This window comes from Notechis scutatus, chromosome 4 (assembly GCF_049901735.1).
Source record: "Notechis scutatus isolate UNSWTSFEM ecotype Mainland chromosome 4, rNotScu1.2, whole genome shotgun sequence".
Classification (NCBI taxonomy): domain Eukaryota; kingdom Metazoa; phylum Chordata; class Lepidosauria; order Squamata; family Elapidae; genus Notechis; species Notechis scutatus.
The window spans coordinates 109,594,209-109,612,806 of record NC_142012.1 but is presented as its reverse complement, the minus strand read 5'-3'; the positions used below and the strand labels follow the sequence as shown (position 1 = coordinate 109,612,806).

Below are 18,598 nucleotides of genomic sequence, written 5' to 3'. Positions count from 1 at the left end.
AATCATCTTTGTGATGCATTAACTCTACTAGAATCTTCCCATCTGCTTCTTGCTGGCCTCTCTCCACCCTATCTGTCTTTGTTTCTGTACAAAAAATAGAGCGCTGAGCTAAATTATGTTTTTTTGTACAGCAGCTCCCTTACTGTATAACCATGTGTCTTCAAGAAAGAAAAGCGTTTAAATTAAACTTTGGCATCTTGTACAGACAAGCAAAGAATACAGTATTGAAATGATGTGAATGGTACTGCAAAAGAAACCATATCAGCAGAATGCAGGAACAACAATTTTAAGAAGGCTGAACATTAGACTTAAAGGACATAATTTAGTAATTTTGTATTACCTTTTTCCTCTTTTTTTTTGCCTGAAAAGCAAACATTTGGGCCATTCAAATATACACAATTCTTTTATTAAAGTGTTTAAAGGAAATACTTGGATTATGTAGAAAACCCCCACTATCAATGAAAATAAATGTCTTTGGAGATTTTCAGTCATCCAGATCATGGTTGTCCCAAAGGTGCTTTTTCAAGAGACAACTGGACTTTCTAGTTTTTCTTTGAAGATGTTTCGCTTCTCATCCAAGAAGCTTCAAAGAACAAAAACCAGTAAGTCCAGTTGCCTCTTGAAAAAGCACCTTTGGGACAATGAAAATAAACTGCTATATTACAAGAACACTCTGAAAACTCTTAAAGCAGATAATCCATACATGGATATTAGCTCTCCACTGGCCAATTGTAAACCCTTTTTTTATCACAGCTTTTTTATTTGTTATATAAAAGCTGATGAAATAATCCCCCGCTTTAATGTTTCTATATATATATATATATATATATATATATATATATATATATATATATATATATATATATATATATATATATTCTTAAGTTTTCATGGTACTTACATGTATGGCATTCAGCTTTGTTCGGGTATTTTCCCACGTCATAGTAGTTGTGCTTTTAAAGTTGTAGCGACGTTTCGGCAGAATCTCATCTGCCATCATCAGGCTTCTGTACTGAATGCCATACACACACACACACACACACACACACACACACACACCTGACCAACCTTAGGCACTAAAATGCTTTTAAAGTTATTGTTCTTGACACTAATTATGCCAATTGAGTTCCTACTCATCTAATCTGTCTGCTGGAAATATAGGCCATGAAATCTCTTCTGAACTGTGTGTGACTCAGTACACAATTGTTCAGAAAAAAGGAAGAAGGATGACTCATCCAGGATAAATACGGTGAAGATACTTCATTTCTAAACATATTTGGAGAACAAGATAGGGAAAAAATCTTTAACACATTCTACACCTACACTGCTGGTGATATTAATTAAGAGTCATATTACTCAATGCACTAAAGTGAAGAATATAATTATATTTGGTGGATCTAAACATAAATTGGAAAGGACTTTCATCTATGTGAACCTTTGTATGAAAATTGTATTCTGTGGCCTCTAATGCTATCCGTACACTCTGCATGAAGTCTACTATTCATTTATCTAGTAGAATCAAATCTATAGGACCATAAAAAAGTGCCTTTCTAAAATCCTCTTCTTTAGGTTTTTTTTAACTTGCTCAGACTGTAGAAATTGTTATTTCTTATTTCTTAGAACCCCTGATGAGTCATCACGAGTACAAATGTCCTCCTTAGCTGACAAATCCAACATTTTCCACTGTACCTTAGAAAAATTGCTATGGTTGCCCAGGGCTACATTTAAATGAACTCCCTCACCCCACTTCCTTTTTAGCCTCTCACAAATACTTCTACATGCTGCAGAGTAGACCTTGGTCTGCTGCACATTCCCCCCCTCTATCTATATATATGTTTTGTTAAGTTTTCGCGGGTACTTACATGTATGGTATTCAGCTTTGTTCGGGTATTTTCCCACGTCATTGTAGTTGTGCTTTTAAAGTTGTAGCAACGTTTCGGCAGAATCTCATCTGCTATCATCAGGCTTCTGTACTGTGTTCATCTGTGAGTCAGACTTTTACAGTTGTTTCAGTTTTAAATTTGGGGCTAGCCTACTGCTGTGCCAGAATGGTTTTTTCTTCATCCTGATTGGTTGGGAGTCTTGGTCTGTGTTTATTGGTCCTGGAGTTTGCTGTGTTCTGCTTGATTGGTGTTTCTAATATCTTCTGTCTGTTTTGTGGCTCTTTTTTGTGTCTTGATTGGCTGGTAACATTGTGTTCCTGTATTGGAGGCTTTTAGTTCAGCTTGGCTCCGAGTAAATGGATGGCTATCATTTGTTAGGAAGCTAGGTTTCATCTGGGTGCCTGGTTGGGGTGTATTTGAGCTGGAGGTATCAGGGGGGATCTGTTTGTGCCCAGGTGTTTGCCTGGCTAGTGGTGTGGAGATGTTTTTGTTTGTGAGTGCAGGCTTCCAAATAATTGACAGTCTAGTGGAATCATCTCTTCTGTTCATGCTTTCAGGTCTTTTTTCAATCTCTATGGCTTCTCTGATAATTCTGTGGCTGGGGTTTTCTATAGTGGCTAGGGTTTTGGTGCCATTGAAGTTGATGCTATGACCTGTGGCTTTCATGTGTTGGACTAGTGAGGAAGTGTGTTCCAGCTTTTTGACTGCATTTTTGTGTTCATCCAGGCGGGTACTTATTCTTCTATTGGTCTGTCCAATGTATGTGGCCGGGCATGATGCACAGGGGACTTCGTATATGCCTTGGTTTTCCAGGTCAATTTTATCTTTGGGGTTTCTGAGGATGGCTGCTATTTTTCTGTCTGTTTTGAAGGCAGTCTTGATGTGATGCCTGTGTAGTATCTTACTGATTTTGTCTGTAGTACCTCTTATGTAGGGCAGGACAGCTGTTCCATAGGTCTGTTCATTTTCTAGGTCTCCATTATGTGTCAATGTGTTTTTGTGGATCAAGCCAGTGATTTTACACACACATAAAGACTGAACTATGCACCCTGACTAAAGTACTGACAGCCAACGGCTTCCACAAAAGCAAAATCACCGGCTTGATTCCCATTTTCAGGAAGATATCTTTTCCAAAGTTTCCAAAATTTTAAATAATGCCACCAGTTCCTCACCATTGTTAAAAAATTATAGGGCCAGTCAATAACCACTTAGAGTCTGAATCAACAGGAACCCTCCAAGTCTCTTATATCCTTCCTTCCTTCACTCCCTCCCTCCCTCCCTCCCTCTATCCCTCCCTCCTTCCTTCCTTCCTTCCTTCCTTCCTTCTTTGAATAAACCAAATGTTTACCCATTGGTTGAGACAAGAATTAGTTAAACAGCATGTTGCCTAATCCTCACATTGTGCACTAAGAAAGTGTGCCTGGTCCAAAGTGACCCAACTGGTATTCATTCTTAAGGAAGAACTAGAACTCAATCTCTTTGTTTTCCACCTGGTGTCTTAACCACTAGACCAAACTGCTCTCAGTTTGCTAATATATATTGGCACACACAGAGACACACACAGAGAGACATATACAAATCTATAAAAGAGGTATCTAATATTTTACTATATATTTTAATTAGTTCCGAAGCTTATTTTACCTCAGAATGGACATTTATAAACCTATTTTGATACTTTTTGAGTTACAGAAAAGTGTGAAGGCTGGTGAATGGCTACATTTAATTCACAATTTCATCCAAGCTACCCACATCTGATTAAGTTTTCACTATAATTCTTAATATTCAGATTTCTCCAGCATTCTGGATACAGAGCATCTATAAGAAAGACAACAGAAGCCAGAATGATTTTGAATAAATATATATATGACTTTAAGATCAGACCATATACACTGCCACAGGTAATGTGTACCACAACTCAGAAATACTCAGAATACTTCATGGTGGCTTTCATTCTGGCTAGGCCTCTAAAACCTTTCATTTGACTACATGTAATCCTCAACTTACAACTATTTATTCAGCAACTGTTGAGGTTACGATGGCATTCAATGGTGGTTGTGACCAGTCTTTGAAATTTCCTTCTGACTGGCACTCCTTGCACATCCTCACTTAACAATGTAAATTCCAGTCCCAATTGCTGTTGTAACTTGAGGACTACCTGTAATTGGTGTTGCACATTCACAAGAGCTTTCTCAGAATTATTCCAGGGAAAGAAACCTGCAAACCATACCATCTTATAATGCCTTGGTAAAACCATACTTGGAACACTGCATCCAGGTTTGGTCACTGCATTTTAAAAAAGATGCTGAGACTCTAGAAAGAGTGCAGAGAAGAGCAACAAAGGTGATTAGGGGACTGGAGGCTAAAACATAGAAAGAACGGTTCCTAGAATAGGGTGTGTCTAGTTTAATGAAAAGAAGGAGTAGCGGGTGACATGATGGCAGTGTTCCAATATCTCAAGGGGTTGCCATAAAGAAGAAAGAGTCAGAAAGCACCTGAGGGAAGGACAAGAAGCAATGGATGGAAACCAATCAAGCAACCTAAAACTAAGGAAAAAATTCCTGACAGAACAATTAATCAGTGGAACAACTTGCTTCCAGAAGTTGAGAAAACTCTAACACTGGAAGTTTTTAAGAAGAGATTGGACAACGATTTGTCTAAAACAGTATAGGATTTCCTGCCAGAGCAGGGATTGGACTAGAAGACCTCTATGGTCCCTTCCAACTCTGCTATTTCATTATATGAACAATTGCTGCATGAAGAAGGCTTTTCTTACATTTTTACTCAGTATAAGCATAAGGAGAACCAGATTTCATAGTAAGCCTATGGCAATAGGTATGTGTCATTCTCCAATATGAATGTTTTTAAAAAGATCCTTATTGAGAAAGAGCTAGAAAAAACAGTGTTCATTTCAAAATTGAAAAATTTGCAATAAAGTACATGGGAGAATTATTTTGAGAAATACTTGACTAAATTATGTTCCCAGTGGATTACAGGCAACTAAGTTTTTGACCATTTTCTGAAGCAGGCTTTAAATCACCCGATCAGTAAGCGCATCCAATTATTTTAAAATGGAGCTTAATGGTTATAACCTAAGGCTATATAACCAAATAGCCCATTAGTATTATTTAAATTCTCTGCATTGTCTTTTTTCCCCTCACATTTCTTCAGGGTAACTATTCTTAGTAATGCCACTTTATTTCCTGCTTAAGGAACTTTATACACATTTTTTTTGCTCCTTTGCATCCTACCTGCCTCATTTCTTTGTAATTATGATGCTTGAAATCTAAGTTGTCTGTGGTAGTCATTTCATTTCTTCTGTGATAATAATTGTTGGGGTCTGTAATTAAAAAAAGATAAATATTTTTCAAAAAGAAAGAATAGTATTTTTGACCATGATCATTTATTTACAGTTATTGAATGATAATAATATAGATCATGTTGTAATAGTGAGCTGATTGGAATAGTTGAAGTGGTGATTTAAAATCCCTAATCAGACTGCAGGTGACAATTCAACATCCTATCCCATATTTCATTTTATTTTATTTTTGCTTTGGAACAAAGAACATTACTCTTCAGATGTCCACCAGATCTTTGTTATAATCCCCATCATGTTATTTATGTATGCTTATCTACATATTTGATTCACATTAACATTTAGTTTAGGAAAATATATCAGAAGCTAATATTAGATAAATTTATCCAGCACAAGGATGTTTATACGTCATGTATTCAGAAATAAAATGAACAAAATTTTCAGTGATCTGTGAAGTACAAAAATAGACTTAGCTTCTTCTTGGGATATGTCATTATTTAATCATCAGTTAGATCTTTTACATAATCGGCAATGGTATAGGGATGCAACTTTACATAACTGGTTGACTTTAAACTCTCTGATTTTTATTCTCACTCAATATTTTTATATCTTTGCAATGCCAATATAAACTAGATATAACATAGTAGCTGATACAGATATATCAACTGCTGTACATATTTAAATCCATAGAGGATTATTTCAAAATGAGAAATCTAATTGGGCAGTTTACTCAATCCTTAGATATAAAGTTAGTTCAAAAAGTGAACTGCATTAAATTATGATAGCAATTTTCACTATAGATGAAGGACTCGAGCTAAAAATTGAATTCTACAAGTCTAGAAAACTAATCACTTACTTCTTAGGTTCTTTCCAACTTCAAGGAAAGTTAAGTTGAGAAAATACTGAAAATCAATCAAATGCAGATACAGGTAGTCCTCCACTTACGACCACAACTGAGCCCAAAATTTATGTTGCTAAGTGAGAAAAGTGGTAAGAGAGTTTTGCCCCATTTTTATGACTTCTCTTGCCACAGTTGTTCAGTGAATCACAGCCATTGTTAAATTAATAGCAGGATTGTTAATTGAATCTGACTTCCCCATTGACTTTGCTTGTCAGAAGATCACAAAATGTGATCACATGACCCTTGGACACTACAAAAGTCATAAATATGAACCAGCTACTAAGCATCCAACTGTAAATCACGTAAGCATGGGGATGCTGCAAATGGTTATAAGCGTGAAAAATGGTCATAAGTCACTTTTTTTCAGTCCTGTTGTAACTTTGAATAGTCACTAAGTGAACTGTTGTAAGTCAAAGACTATCTGTATAGATCCTTACACTCAGGGAAAAAATCTTCATGGACATTTTTGTGGGAAAAATATTATCCAGAGTTGCTTCAATAGTGAGATGGGTGGCATATATATTTATATCAATCAATCAATCAACCAATTTCCATTTCAGGATTCTGTCTTATTCTGTATCTATTTGTAGAATTTTTAAAAACCAAGAAAGAATTTGAACAGCTAGTATGCATATACTTTCTTTAGTTTCTTCATGTATTATTAACTCTAAAAACCATCACGGGAAAAAATATCCTCCTTATAACTTATGAAAATAATTCTACCTTCTATTTTTTTAATGACTCAGCACATAGATCAGATTTTTCAGAAATTCAGAATACTTGGTAGCTGCTAACCAGTGCTTAATCTGTGCCCAATTCCAAAAAGACAAATGGCAAGATAAAAGATGAATATCTTGGCTAGCTGGACAAAATGGAAAAGAGAAAAATCTCTACTTCGCCCTGTTATACTGCATCTACCATTTTGTGAGATCATATCTAATAAGTTCTCAACATTCTAACTATGTCCTCTGATTCAAAGAGATTCAGCAACTTCACCCCCTGTAATTATAGCAATAGTACTTAGACTTATATACCACTTCATGGTGCTTTGCAGCCCTCTCTAGGCAGTTTACAGAGTCAGCATATTTCCCCCCAACAAGCTGGGTCCTTATGTTACTGATTTCAGAAGGATGGAAAGTTGAGTAAACCTTTAGCCGATTGAGTCAAACTGCTGGCGGTCAGCATAATTAGCATAAATACAATACTGTATTCTAACCACTGTGCCACTACAGCTCTTAATAAACCCAGAACTTTCCTTTGATTTTTTTTTAATACTTTATGCCAAATTTGATCTTAAACATGGTTTTACCTGGAAGAGGACAGCCTAGGATCTCAAGTCTCATGCATATGTTTCCTTCCTCATACCAGGACTGAGGGTTTATCCGTATGTAACGTGCAACAAGGGGTACTGGCAATTCATTAAGGACTGGAATTTCCTTTTCACTGTTGCCTTCAAAAAGCTATTTAAATACAAAAAGAATGGGCATAGTTAATAAAAACTGAAACCAGTGAAAAGTTAGAAGAAGAATTAGATGTTACATTGACCATTCAAGAAAACATTATTCCTTATCCCATTTTCCTTAGTTTAAATGGGACCTTTCTTGAGGCTAAATTAAAATGGATTACTGTGTTTGAGAGAAACTTCCCTTCCTCGTCTTCCTGTCTTCATATTAATTTGCAAGATAGCATACGACTGCTTTACAAATTAAAAAAAAAAAGTTCATCCAACCAAATATGTGTCTTCTGGCGAAGAATCTCTTTGGGTAGAGTGAGTGCTGAATATAGCCTTCAAAAGGGATATTTGGGGCTACATATCAGTGAGACAAAGGGAATGCCACTAGCCCAATAAAACTTTTTTTAAACATTCTCAAGCAAATTCAGTTTGAAAGTATTCTATATTTTGGCCTTTCACTGATGACACAATATCAGTGAAATGAGAACCAGGAGAGACCACAAGTAGAGAGATGGTGATGGTATAAATCAGGGCTGTTGAACTCCCGGCCAGTTGGCTGGATGCATCACGTGTTGACCACACCCATGCCCAGTTTAGCGAGGGGGGGAGTCCTGATACGTCATGTGATGCCACAGTTTGATACCCCATCATAAACCCTTGTTTGAGTCTTAGATAACAGACCTTCAGATGATACCCAAAAGCTGTCCAAGAAAACAATGCACATAAATTTTAGATATTTCAGAGGATGCTTTTATGGATATAAATCTACTACAGGAATATAAAAATTGATTAAATGTCTTGTGCAATGTCTTTTTCTCCTAGTTTTGGAGAAAGGATGATATTAGGCTAAATATGAGTATTAATTAAATATTAAATTACAAAGGATATAGAAGGGAAACTGATGTTGAACCCAGTTTCCCTTCTATATCCTTTGTAATTTAATATTTAATTAATACTCATATTTAGCCTAACTTGAGCTATCTGGCAAGGAAAGGCTCACAAAAGATTATGTATTTTAATAAAATGTGTTAGTTGGAAAAGGTACAGATTACTGAGCTGAAAAAGTAGGTCAAGCTAGATAGCTAGAGTCAGAGCTAGAGCAAAAAACAAATTATATCTAAAGTTATAAATTTAAAATACTCCACAGCTTTCTTAATTCTGTCACATTAGGCAGCTTTGGAGGAGGCTGTATGAAGTTTGAAACTATAGGTTGCAAAATGTGCTTTAGATCTCTTCCAAGACTGCTATTTGCATTTCATCTATGGGAAAATTAACATAAAAATAAGTCAGAAGAAGGAAAAAAAACATATTCAGATCAATTGCAGGTTACTGACTTTATATACTACTGGTTCTTCTACTTAGTAATTGCATTTTCTCTTAGATGTTAGTTCTATTACTGTGCTTATTATTATAATAGGCATGCATTCATACTCTACCCTTTGATAACTTCATGGCACAAATATTTGTTCTGTTACAGTGAACAATGTATGAGTTGCCTCTCTTTGGGAAAAAAATGTAATTAAATATATAGAATGCCATGATTATTCTTATTTCAAATAGTGCAGTGAGCTCATCATGACCAATACCATATGAATGATGGAAGCCCAAACATCTATCCTATTACCCTGTTTTCTAGAATGTTCCATTGCTTTTTCTGTCTTGAATATACAGTTAATAAAGAAGGTCCTAATCTAGAAGTGTCTAAAAATGCACTAGGGTAAGAATATAAATTCACCATTTACAAATAGTGCAAACTGTAAGATTGTCACAGGCTTTGAAAAATCTGGCGTATTGCATTAGCCATAATAAAACTTATAAGGAAACTGGGAAAACACACATCTCTCTTGTAGAGCTCAGTACTCTTGTTCATAAAAAGTTATTACTTGAACTGGGTTTCTATTGACAAACAAGAGTGGGAGGCACGAGACTTAATGGGCAATCCAGAAATCTTTGAACAGCCTAACCTTTTCTAGCAAATGTACTTGTATTTTTGAAATGGAGATTTTTGAGATTCGAAAGATTTTGTAAGCAGCTTTGACTACTTGAGCTGATGTATGTGGAAGGTGTATGCAGTGATCTTCAATAGTGAATTTCAAAATTCAGCATCTGCTATCAGAGAACTTCTTAATTTCACCAAGATCTGGCTAATTAAATGCTTTCTGATCATTTCATCTGGCTAGCTTTTGATGGTTCTCTAAAATTTTGCTGAGGTGAATGGTGAAATTAAGCCACCTTATTGATAAATATGACTGCTGAATGGGAATAAACAGGGTATTTCTTGGGACACTAACCATGTCTCCAGAACCATTTTTGACAGTGATCCATTCATGACTGTCATTGCTCACCATAACTCTGTAAGATGTTACCCAGTCACTCCTAGAAAAAAAACAGAGGATTGTTTTCTTAAGTGATTATAAATGCATTTTATCTGCTTTCTAGAGAATATCAAAGCCCACCTTATTCTGCAGTGTGTTATATTCAGTTTGATGGGACAATTATAGTTATTTAATTGCTTGCTTCCTTAAGGATGTGTCTATTTATATATTTGTTGGCAGCATTTATATATCATCTGCTAGTACTTTGGAAAAAAAAGAACTACAAAATTAGCAACATACAACACGAATGGAATACATAATGCTCAGATTCTAATAAATACAGTGGTACCTTGGTACTTATGGTTGATTGGTTATGGGACACATGATGAGTGCCAAAAATGATGAGTACCAAACAAATTTTTCCCATAAGGAATAATGTAGTGTGGCACAAGGCAGCCAACACCAGTGTTCTAGCTTGTGTGTGAAATACCAAACAAACAATGAGTACTGGGACAAAAATTTTGCATCAAAATGTATTGAGTGCCAAATGTGATGAGCTTCAAAGCAATTAAGTACAAGCAGAGATGGTATTCAGCAGGTTCTGACCAGTTCTGGAAAACTGGTAGTTGAAATTTTGAGTAGTTCAGAGAACCGGCAAATACCACTCTGACTGGAGATTTTACAATATCCTTCCCCTTACCATGGCTTCACCAAACCATGCCCACAGAACAGGTAGTAAAAAAATTTGAATCCCACCACTGGTACCAAGTAACCTTCTCTGTAGAGGAAATTGCACAAACTTCTTTGAGAATCACACACCATTTCCTTGATTTAAATTGTCTTCTGAGTCTGTCATTAGCTATTGAGGAAATAGAAATAAGTACAATCTATAGACTTATTTCATGTTTGTTTTATGTTTTCATACACTGTCATCATCCCAGATATAAAGGTCAGGATGCACGAACTCAATTTAAGTCCTATTTGTACAAACACATTTTTATTCATAAAGAAATTACTTTTTATCTGAAATTGAGAGTGCATCTTTTAATTGGGGGGAGGTTACTAACAACAATATATATGGTATCTCATCTGTCGGGTAAGTCAATTAAGGCTAATTTTAAAACAAACTATGAACCTTTGACCACAGAAAATAATATTGATCATTCTTCCCACTTCATTAATAAAGTGCTACTTTATAAGCAGTAAAGAAGTACACATTGATAATCCAAGATTGTACATTCAGAGGTTTTTTTCCCTCACAACATGAATCATCTTTAATAACCCTCACTCAAGCACAATACGGTTATAAAGGTCAATATTATTTTCCCCCATAATTCAGAAGCTCAGTCACCTCCTTAAATCATAGTGATTTTTATAACACCACATTCAATATCAAATAAAAATGGAATACTAACTGGACAGGCCTTCCATGGTTAAATTTTCCAATTCATTGGAACTCGAGTTGACTTTTTTGGAACTACTCACATTATGTTATTGTAAGCAATATTTTTAAGATTTTAAGAACCTTTGCTACTGATTCAAAAGTACATAATATTCCATCTCCTTGTTCCAAATTCTCATCCTAGAAAATGGCTAGAGATTCACCTGATAATAATTATTGATTATTTTTATTTCCCCTCTACTATTATAATAATTTGATATTTCCCTCTTCCTAATCAACATTTAATAAAATAATAGAATAATAGGCACAAATATTATTCTATTATTATTAATAGATGCTATGCTTTGGAAGGAAAAAAACAATTTGTGAATTTGTATTTAAAACTGGAATGCTTTTCATATAGATATTTAATCATCATGCAACATTTTAATGACAATAGCCAATATCCTTAAACCTTTTATTCATCTCCTATTTGTGCAAAATTCCAAAGAAAGGACTGCATGAAATTATTAGCTCACTCAAGGGGAAAAAAGATTGAGTTATCAGATCTTTCAATATAAATTTAAAAAGCCACTAGTGATTACAAAATTTCAAAGAAAATCAGTGAAAAGTCATTCCTCCATTTTTGCAATATTGGAAATTATTGTCCTACCTAATCTTACAAAGATAAGACCTTTTTTGATAATAATTTTGTTAACATTTTTAATTAAATGTAAAAGATAATTCTAAAAAAAAGTTCAAAAAAAAATAGAATAACTCTTGACCTGAACAAAGCAACTTTCCACCCTCATTATAACAAATAAACAATTTCTTCATCTCTTCTTAATTCAAAAATTTAAAACTTTTCATCACATAACACATCTCTTAACTGCATGCAAATAAAAAAACCATTTTCTCCAATCAATTGTCAGCTAAAAGTTGCAACGCAGCTCTAAAAAAAGAACATTAATAAACATCTACAATTAAAACTCAGTGTTCCACATCTCAACTTTTAGTTGTAAAGGAAACCACAATTTAAAAGGTAAAACATGACCTGAATATGCTACTATAAACACTCCCCTCCAAAAGATTAACATTGCAAAGTAGGACCACTACAAAGATATTATTTAAAAGGTGGTATTATAGATTTCACCAGTTTGGTACCACTAGACATCTGGACTACATATCCTTTCCTTCCTCTATAACAGTGGTGGGATTCAAATTTCTTTACTACCAGTTCTGTGGTCATGACATGGTGGGCGTGGCAGGGCAAGGGTGCTGTAAAATCTCCAGTCAGAAATGGTATTTGCCGGTTTTCCAAACTACTCAAAATTTCCGCTACTGGTTCTCCAGAACTGGTCAGAACCTGCTGAATACCACCACTGCTCTATAACCATTCCTGCTGAAAGTAGTGGGAGTCCAAAACCTTTATCAAAAACAGGAAAGGTTACAATATTGCAGCCAGCAATATTAGAGAAGAGGACATTAACAGGTGAACCCAGTCCAAAATCCAAGGAAAGCAAAATCTAACTATGAACTATGGAACGGAGGAAAAAATACTAAAAGAAAAAGAAAGAGTTGAAACCAACTCTGCCATCCCAAATAGTTTATATATTACCCATTAGATAAAATATTTATTTATATTTTCTATTTCTAGACCTTGCATCTTCCTAATCTTCCTAATTAGCTAAATTGGAAGGTTTAATTAATTAAAAGCAGAACATGGAAATTAACCTCCTAAAATATATGAAAATTGAGGCAGTAAATAAATCCCATAAATAAAAAAATTATTTGGACTTTTATTTGGATGGCTATAAGTCAGCTGTAAGGTATGGTTAGACAGGTTTTTGTCCATGACCTCATAATGAAGCTCTAGCCATTGGGCACCATGCTTTTTCTACCTGCGTGTATATATAAATATCACTACAGGTAGTCTTCGACGTATGATCACAATTGAGACCCAAATTAATGTTGTTAAATGAGACATTTGTTTAGTGAATTTTGCCCCATTTTACAATGTTTTTACTTACAGTTGTTAAGAAAATCATTGCAGTTGTTAAATTAGTAACACAGTGGTTAAGTAAATCTGGTTTCTCCATTGACTTTGCTTATCAGAAGGTCACACAACTTTGGTTGCTTGGCAACAGTTTCATATTTATGATGGTTGCAGTGTCCTGGGGTCATGTGAACCCCAGGGCACTGCAACCATCATAAATATGAACCTGTTGCCAAGCATCTGGATTTTGATCATGTGACCATAGAGATGCTACAATAATCATAAAATGGGCCTGTCATGCTCCCGTCGTCGGAGTCTGAATCTGTGGGGGATGATGAGCTGGAACAAGAGCTGACAGAGATCGAGAGGGTGTCTCTGTTGGCTTTGGAGGAAACTGGGAAAGGGCAGAGCCAGTCCAGGCAGAGCTTATCAGGATTAGAAAGGCTTGTAGACAGGGAGGAGCAGGAGAGACAGAGCTCAGGTGACAAGCAAGTATCCTAGACAACCCTCCTATCCATCAAGTAGGAGATATAGAAGCATAGCCAGCTGGAGCCAATTATGAGGGAGCAGAGTGCCCCCTCTTTCACAAGGCACACCTGGTGACTGAGATGTATGGAGGTGCTGGTGGGAGGGGCATTTTTCGGGATCAAGCATTGAATCTGTGGAGCTTCGTGTGCTGATGCCTGGAGATTACTGTGTTCTGTTTTGTGGGGCTTGCCCAGTTTGCCTGCTTCACTGAACTTTTTGTTCTGGTTACTGTTACCTAAGCTGGCTTGCTGGACTACTGGCCCTGGTTACCTTTTGCTAACCTGGCTTTCAGAACTACTCGCAGCCAGAGGCTGCTGAAGGTGCATGTGAGAGCTTTGCTTATAGTAAACATAGGGACATTTGGGGGCAAAGTTGGAGCAATAAAGGGGAGTTAGACTTGTTCTCCGGCTGTGTTGCTTTCATGCCACATCCTAGGTCATCACAGATCCTAAGTCACTTTTTTCAGTGCTGTTGTAACTTTGAACAGTTACTAAAAGAACTGTTGTAAGTCAAGGACTACCCTTCCTTTTGTATGTTTTAAAATGTTGAGTACAGGGGTGGGATGCTACCGGTTGTGCCCAGCTCTATAGAACCGGTAGCTCTGAAGAGCAGCAGACACTGAACCTGTTCTGTGTTTGCTGCTGTTTGGCCCACCCACCCGCCCTTTCCTGTCCTTACCTGTCCTTTATTTCCTGCTTTTTCAACCTCAGCTGCTTTACACGGCATAGACATAGTCACCGAACCGGTAGTAACACCAGTTGAATCCCATCCCTGGTTGAGTATCACTAAAAAAGGGTACATTTCCCCTATCCTCTAGAGTTATGATCAGGTTTTTGTGAATGTGTGGATTCAGTGTGTTACATTTAAAGATATTTAAAAAGAACATTCGCTAAGTTCAAAAAGGTCCTTTAAAAATCTGGTATTCAAATAATAAACAATATACTTGGAAATAATCCCACATTTCTTCAAAACTGGTCTCTCAGATGCTATGCTAGATATATTTTTTCATTTATGAATATGCAAAAATACAGAAGAAAAAAATCATATGCATAAAAGTAATGAATTCATTATCAAGGTTATTTTTAAGTGTTTCAACATGCAGTCCAAATTTGCAAAAAAAAAAAAAAGCAGTCCTGTCATAACTATCATTTTGTTCATCCTAGCTTAAATAATTTATTAGAAAAGCTGGAAAATCTAAAAGGAAAACATGTTTAAATTATGTATAACTAATTTCTGAGGTAATTTCAAATACAGTTTGAAAAAGTATCATGATTTAAATAATGTTTCCTTTTGAAAGTATTACTATTTTTTCTTTGTTAAGTAATTTTGCTGTACAGGAGTAAGAATTATGGAATTATTGAGTTGAGTATAAGTTTATGCGGACTAAAGCAGTTATAAAAGAGATCCCACTGGAAAAAACACATCCACAAAAGAGACTTAAAACAAGATGGATTGATGATATCAGCAAGTTTTGTGGGCCCAATTGGCAAAAGAAAGCTCAGGACTGTATTGGTTGGAAGAGGATAGATAATGGCTAAAATGATGAAGGATGATAATATATTTATGTATTGGGGTATGTAGTATCTTTTTGTAGGAAACATAATGTACAACCATCAAAACGTTTCCTTCTTGCCCTGTCACTTATACTGTATTTGTACAATGACATACTACACAGAGATCTGAAAATGGTCTGGTCAAGTCCTGATCTGCAAAGGTAATCAATTCTGGCATAAGACCTGATCTGAAATATGTTTTGGGCAAAAGCAGGGAAGTTTTTTTTTCTGTAGTCTGTTTAGATTTGAATTACTGAATTATTTGTTTTATCACTTGGGTTGTGAATCTCCTTGAGGTAAAAATTATAGTGATATATAGAGGTATACAAGTACTGGGGGAAAAATAAAAATAAAGACTCTAGTATCAATAAAATATTTAAAAATAGTGCTGCACTATCTTGGCTAAAAAAAAAAATCCAGATAGTCGCTAAATAGTATAAAAATCCTCTATATTCAATGGTGAAAAAAGTAAGGCTCTACATTTAGACAAAAAACCCCAAATGCACAGGTACGGTATAAGTTCAATATATAGTAAGGCCACACTTGGAATACTGCATGTAGTTTTGGTCACCACAATGTAAAAAAAGATGTTTAGAATCTAGAAAGAGTGCAAAGAGAAGAGCAACAAAGATGATTAGGGGACTGGAAGCTAAAACATTTAAAGAATGGTTGCTGGAATTGGGTATGTCTGATTTAATGAAAAGAAGGACTAAGGGACATGATAGCAGCCTTCCAATATTTGAGGAGCTGCCACAAAGCACCTAAGGGCAGGACAAGAAGCAATGGATAGAAACCAATCAAGGAGAGACATAACCTAGAGCTAAGAAGGAGTTTCCTGACAGTTAGAACAATTAATCGGTTGTGGTCCACCAGAAGCCTGCGGAGCTGGCAGCAGAGTTGGACAGTGGGGAGGAACATGGACCAGTCCTGGAGGCTGGGGAGGACTCGGATGAGAGATCTGTGTCCAACACAGAGATGGGGCCAGGGCCATCTGAGAGTTATGTGCTAGCTCCGGAGCCCCCATAATCTGACATCAGCGAGGCAGAGGTACAGGGGGAGGCTGTTCCCAGTGCACGCTTGCGTAGAGCTGCTAGAAGGCAAGAACAGTTAAGACAAACAGGGTGACTTGGAAGTAAGGCTTGGAGATGATTGGCCCTTCCCATAAGACATGAAGGAGGAGCAAAGGGACAGGAGCCTTTGCAGGAAGCAACTTTATTCATGCTGATTGGTTTAAACTCTAACGCTCCATGTTGACTTTGTGCTCCGTTTGGCCTTGTACAGCTAATTGCCAATTTAGTCATTGGCAGCATTTCAAGGGAGATAAAGGTGGTGCTTATCAGCCTTATCCCCAAAAGACTGTGGCAGACTTCTGTTGGACTATTTACAAATTGTTTGGGACTCATTACGGGCTGTGAATTTAATATAGTTCACAGCCATTGAAATAAAAATGGGGTTTGGGGGACTAAGCATGTGATTGTTACTGTCTCAGGAAGCCTTGGTCAGAACATAATCAGTGGAACAACTTGCCTCCAGAAGTAGCCAATGCTCCAACACTGGAAATTATTAAGAAGAGATTGGACAACCATGTGTCTGAAAAGGTATAGGGTTTCCTGCCTGAACAAGGGGTTGGACTAGAAGATCTCCAAGGTCCCTTCCAACTCTGTTATTCTATTCTATTCTGTTCTATTCTATTCTATTCTATTCTATTCTATTCTATATCAGACCTAGGCAGTTTCTCATGTTGCCCCTTGGGAAAATGAATTGCCCACCCTGATCTATATCAATGTGTATTCAGCTAATGGTCATTTGGATTTTTGCGGTTCAGGCATGGTAATTCTAATAAAAAGCTGTCCCAGAATCAGGGCGTAGGTCCTGAGAATCCTGTGCACATTTTTAAGTTAGCCACATTAAGCCATTAGCTTTCAAGCACAGATTATTGCAATGCAAAGAACAGCCACAGAAATGGAAAACAGCCCTTCATATTGTTATTAATCCTTGTCATCTTTTATATTCTCCTTTTGTTACCCTGTGATTTATCACTTTATTGTTTGTATGTACACTGTGTTGTGGTCCATCGGCAACCTGTGGAGATGGCAGCAGAGTCAGACAGTGGGGAGGAATATGGGCCAGTATGGGCCAGGACCTGGATGAGGGTCCTGTATCTGATACAGCGATGGGGCCAGGGCCATCTGGGAGTTATAAGCCTCCAGAATCTGACAGCAGCGAGGCAGAGGAACAAGGGGAGCCTATTCCCAATGAGCATGTGTGCAGAGCAGCCAGAAGCAAGAAAGTTAAAGTTAAAGACAAAAGAGACAACTCAGGAGTAAGGCTTGGAGGTGATTGGTCCTCCCATAAGACATAAAGGAGGAGCAAAAAGACAGGAATCTTTGCAGGAAGCAACTTTGTTCATACTGGTCAGTTTGAAACCTAAAGCTCGGTGCTGAATTTGTGTTCCGTTTTGGCCCCATATAACTAATTGGACATTTAGTCATTGGCAGCATTTCAAGGATGATAAAGGTGAGTGGTTATCAGCCTTATCCTGAAGGACTTTGGCAGACTTCCATGGGACTATTTACAAACTGTTTCAGACTCGTAATGGGCTGTGAATGACTAAAATCAACAGCCGTTGAAATAAAAAAAAGGGGTGGGTGGGACTAATGTTTGTTTGTTAGTTTCTCCATAAGCCTTGGTCAGAACACACTGAGAGCTTATGCACCAGAAACAAATTCTTTGTGTGTCCAATCACACTTGGCCAATAAAGAATATTCTATTCTATATAGTCTATTCTATAAATAACATGGCTGAAGAAAATTCTGTTTCAAATAAAGAAATGAGTCCCACTTGTCTCTTTGGGTCTACATTACGTCATCCTGTCCTACAAAAATGTGCAGTGATTCATACATGTTTAGTGCAATTATACATTTGGATGTGACCATAAATAGGATTGGCAGCCAAATTAACTGATCATGCTTTCATTCAGTGAAATAGGCACCTTGTACTCTTGTATATGCAACTTTGTATTTTCGTGACTGAATTGTACACTGTTTCAAAGACAAGGTTAATGATTCTATTTGTCCTTTCCCCCTCTTTTCCTTCTCCAGTAAATTAAAGGAAATTGAACTGAATTCACAACTAAGAATATATGTGGGGTGCAGCCTTTCCTAATTGCAGGGAAAAAAGGATTTGTCTCTGATGCAAAAAAAAAAAAAAAAGATAATTGTTACAATAGAGGGTGACTGTGATTGCTTATGTATTTATTTTAGATGACATTTCAG

The 18,598-nt window shown here is 36.5% G+C and overlaps 1 protein-coding gene across 2 annotated transcripts in view; it reads right to left on the bottom strand.

Moving 5' to 3' along the window:
- Positions 1–18,598, bottom strand: part of CPXM2 (carboxypeptidase X, M14 family member 2) — a 112,493-nt gene that overhangs the window by 38,037 nt on the left and 55,858 nt on the right. For both annotated transcript variants that reach the window (XM_026669135.2, XM_087964356.1), the window contains exons 5-7: positions 9,842–9,926; positions 7,407–7,557; positions 5,132–5,220 (exon numbers count right to left, since the gene is read on the bottom strand). In XM_026669135.2, coding sequence (XP_026524920.1) covers positions 5,132–5,220; positions 7,407–7,557; positions 9,842–9,926 — 325 coding nt within the window. The remainder of the gene's footprint in view (positions 1–5,131; positions 5,221–7,406; positions 7,558–9,841; positions 9,927–18,598) is intronic.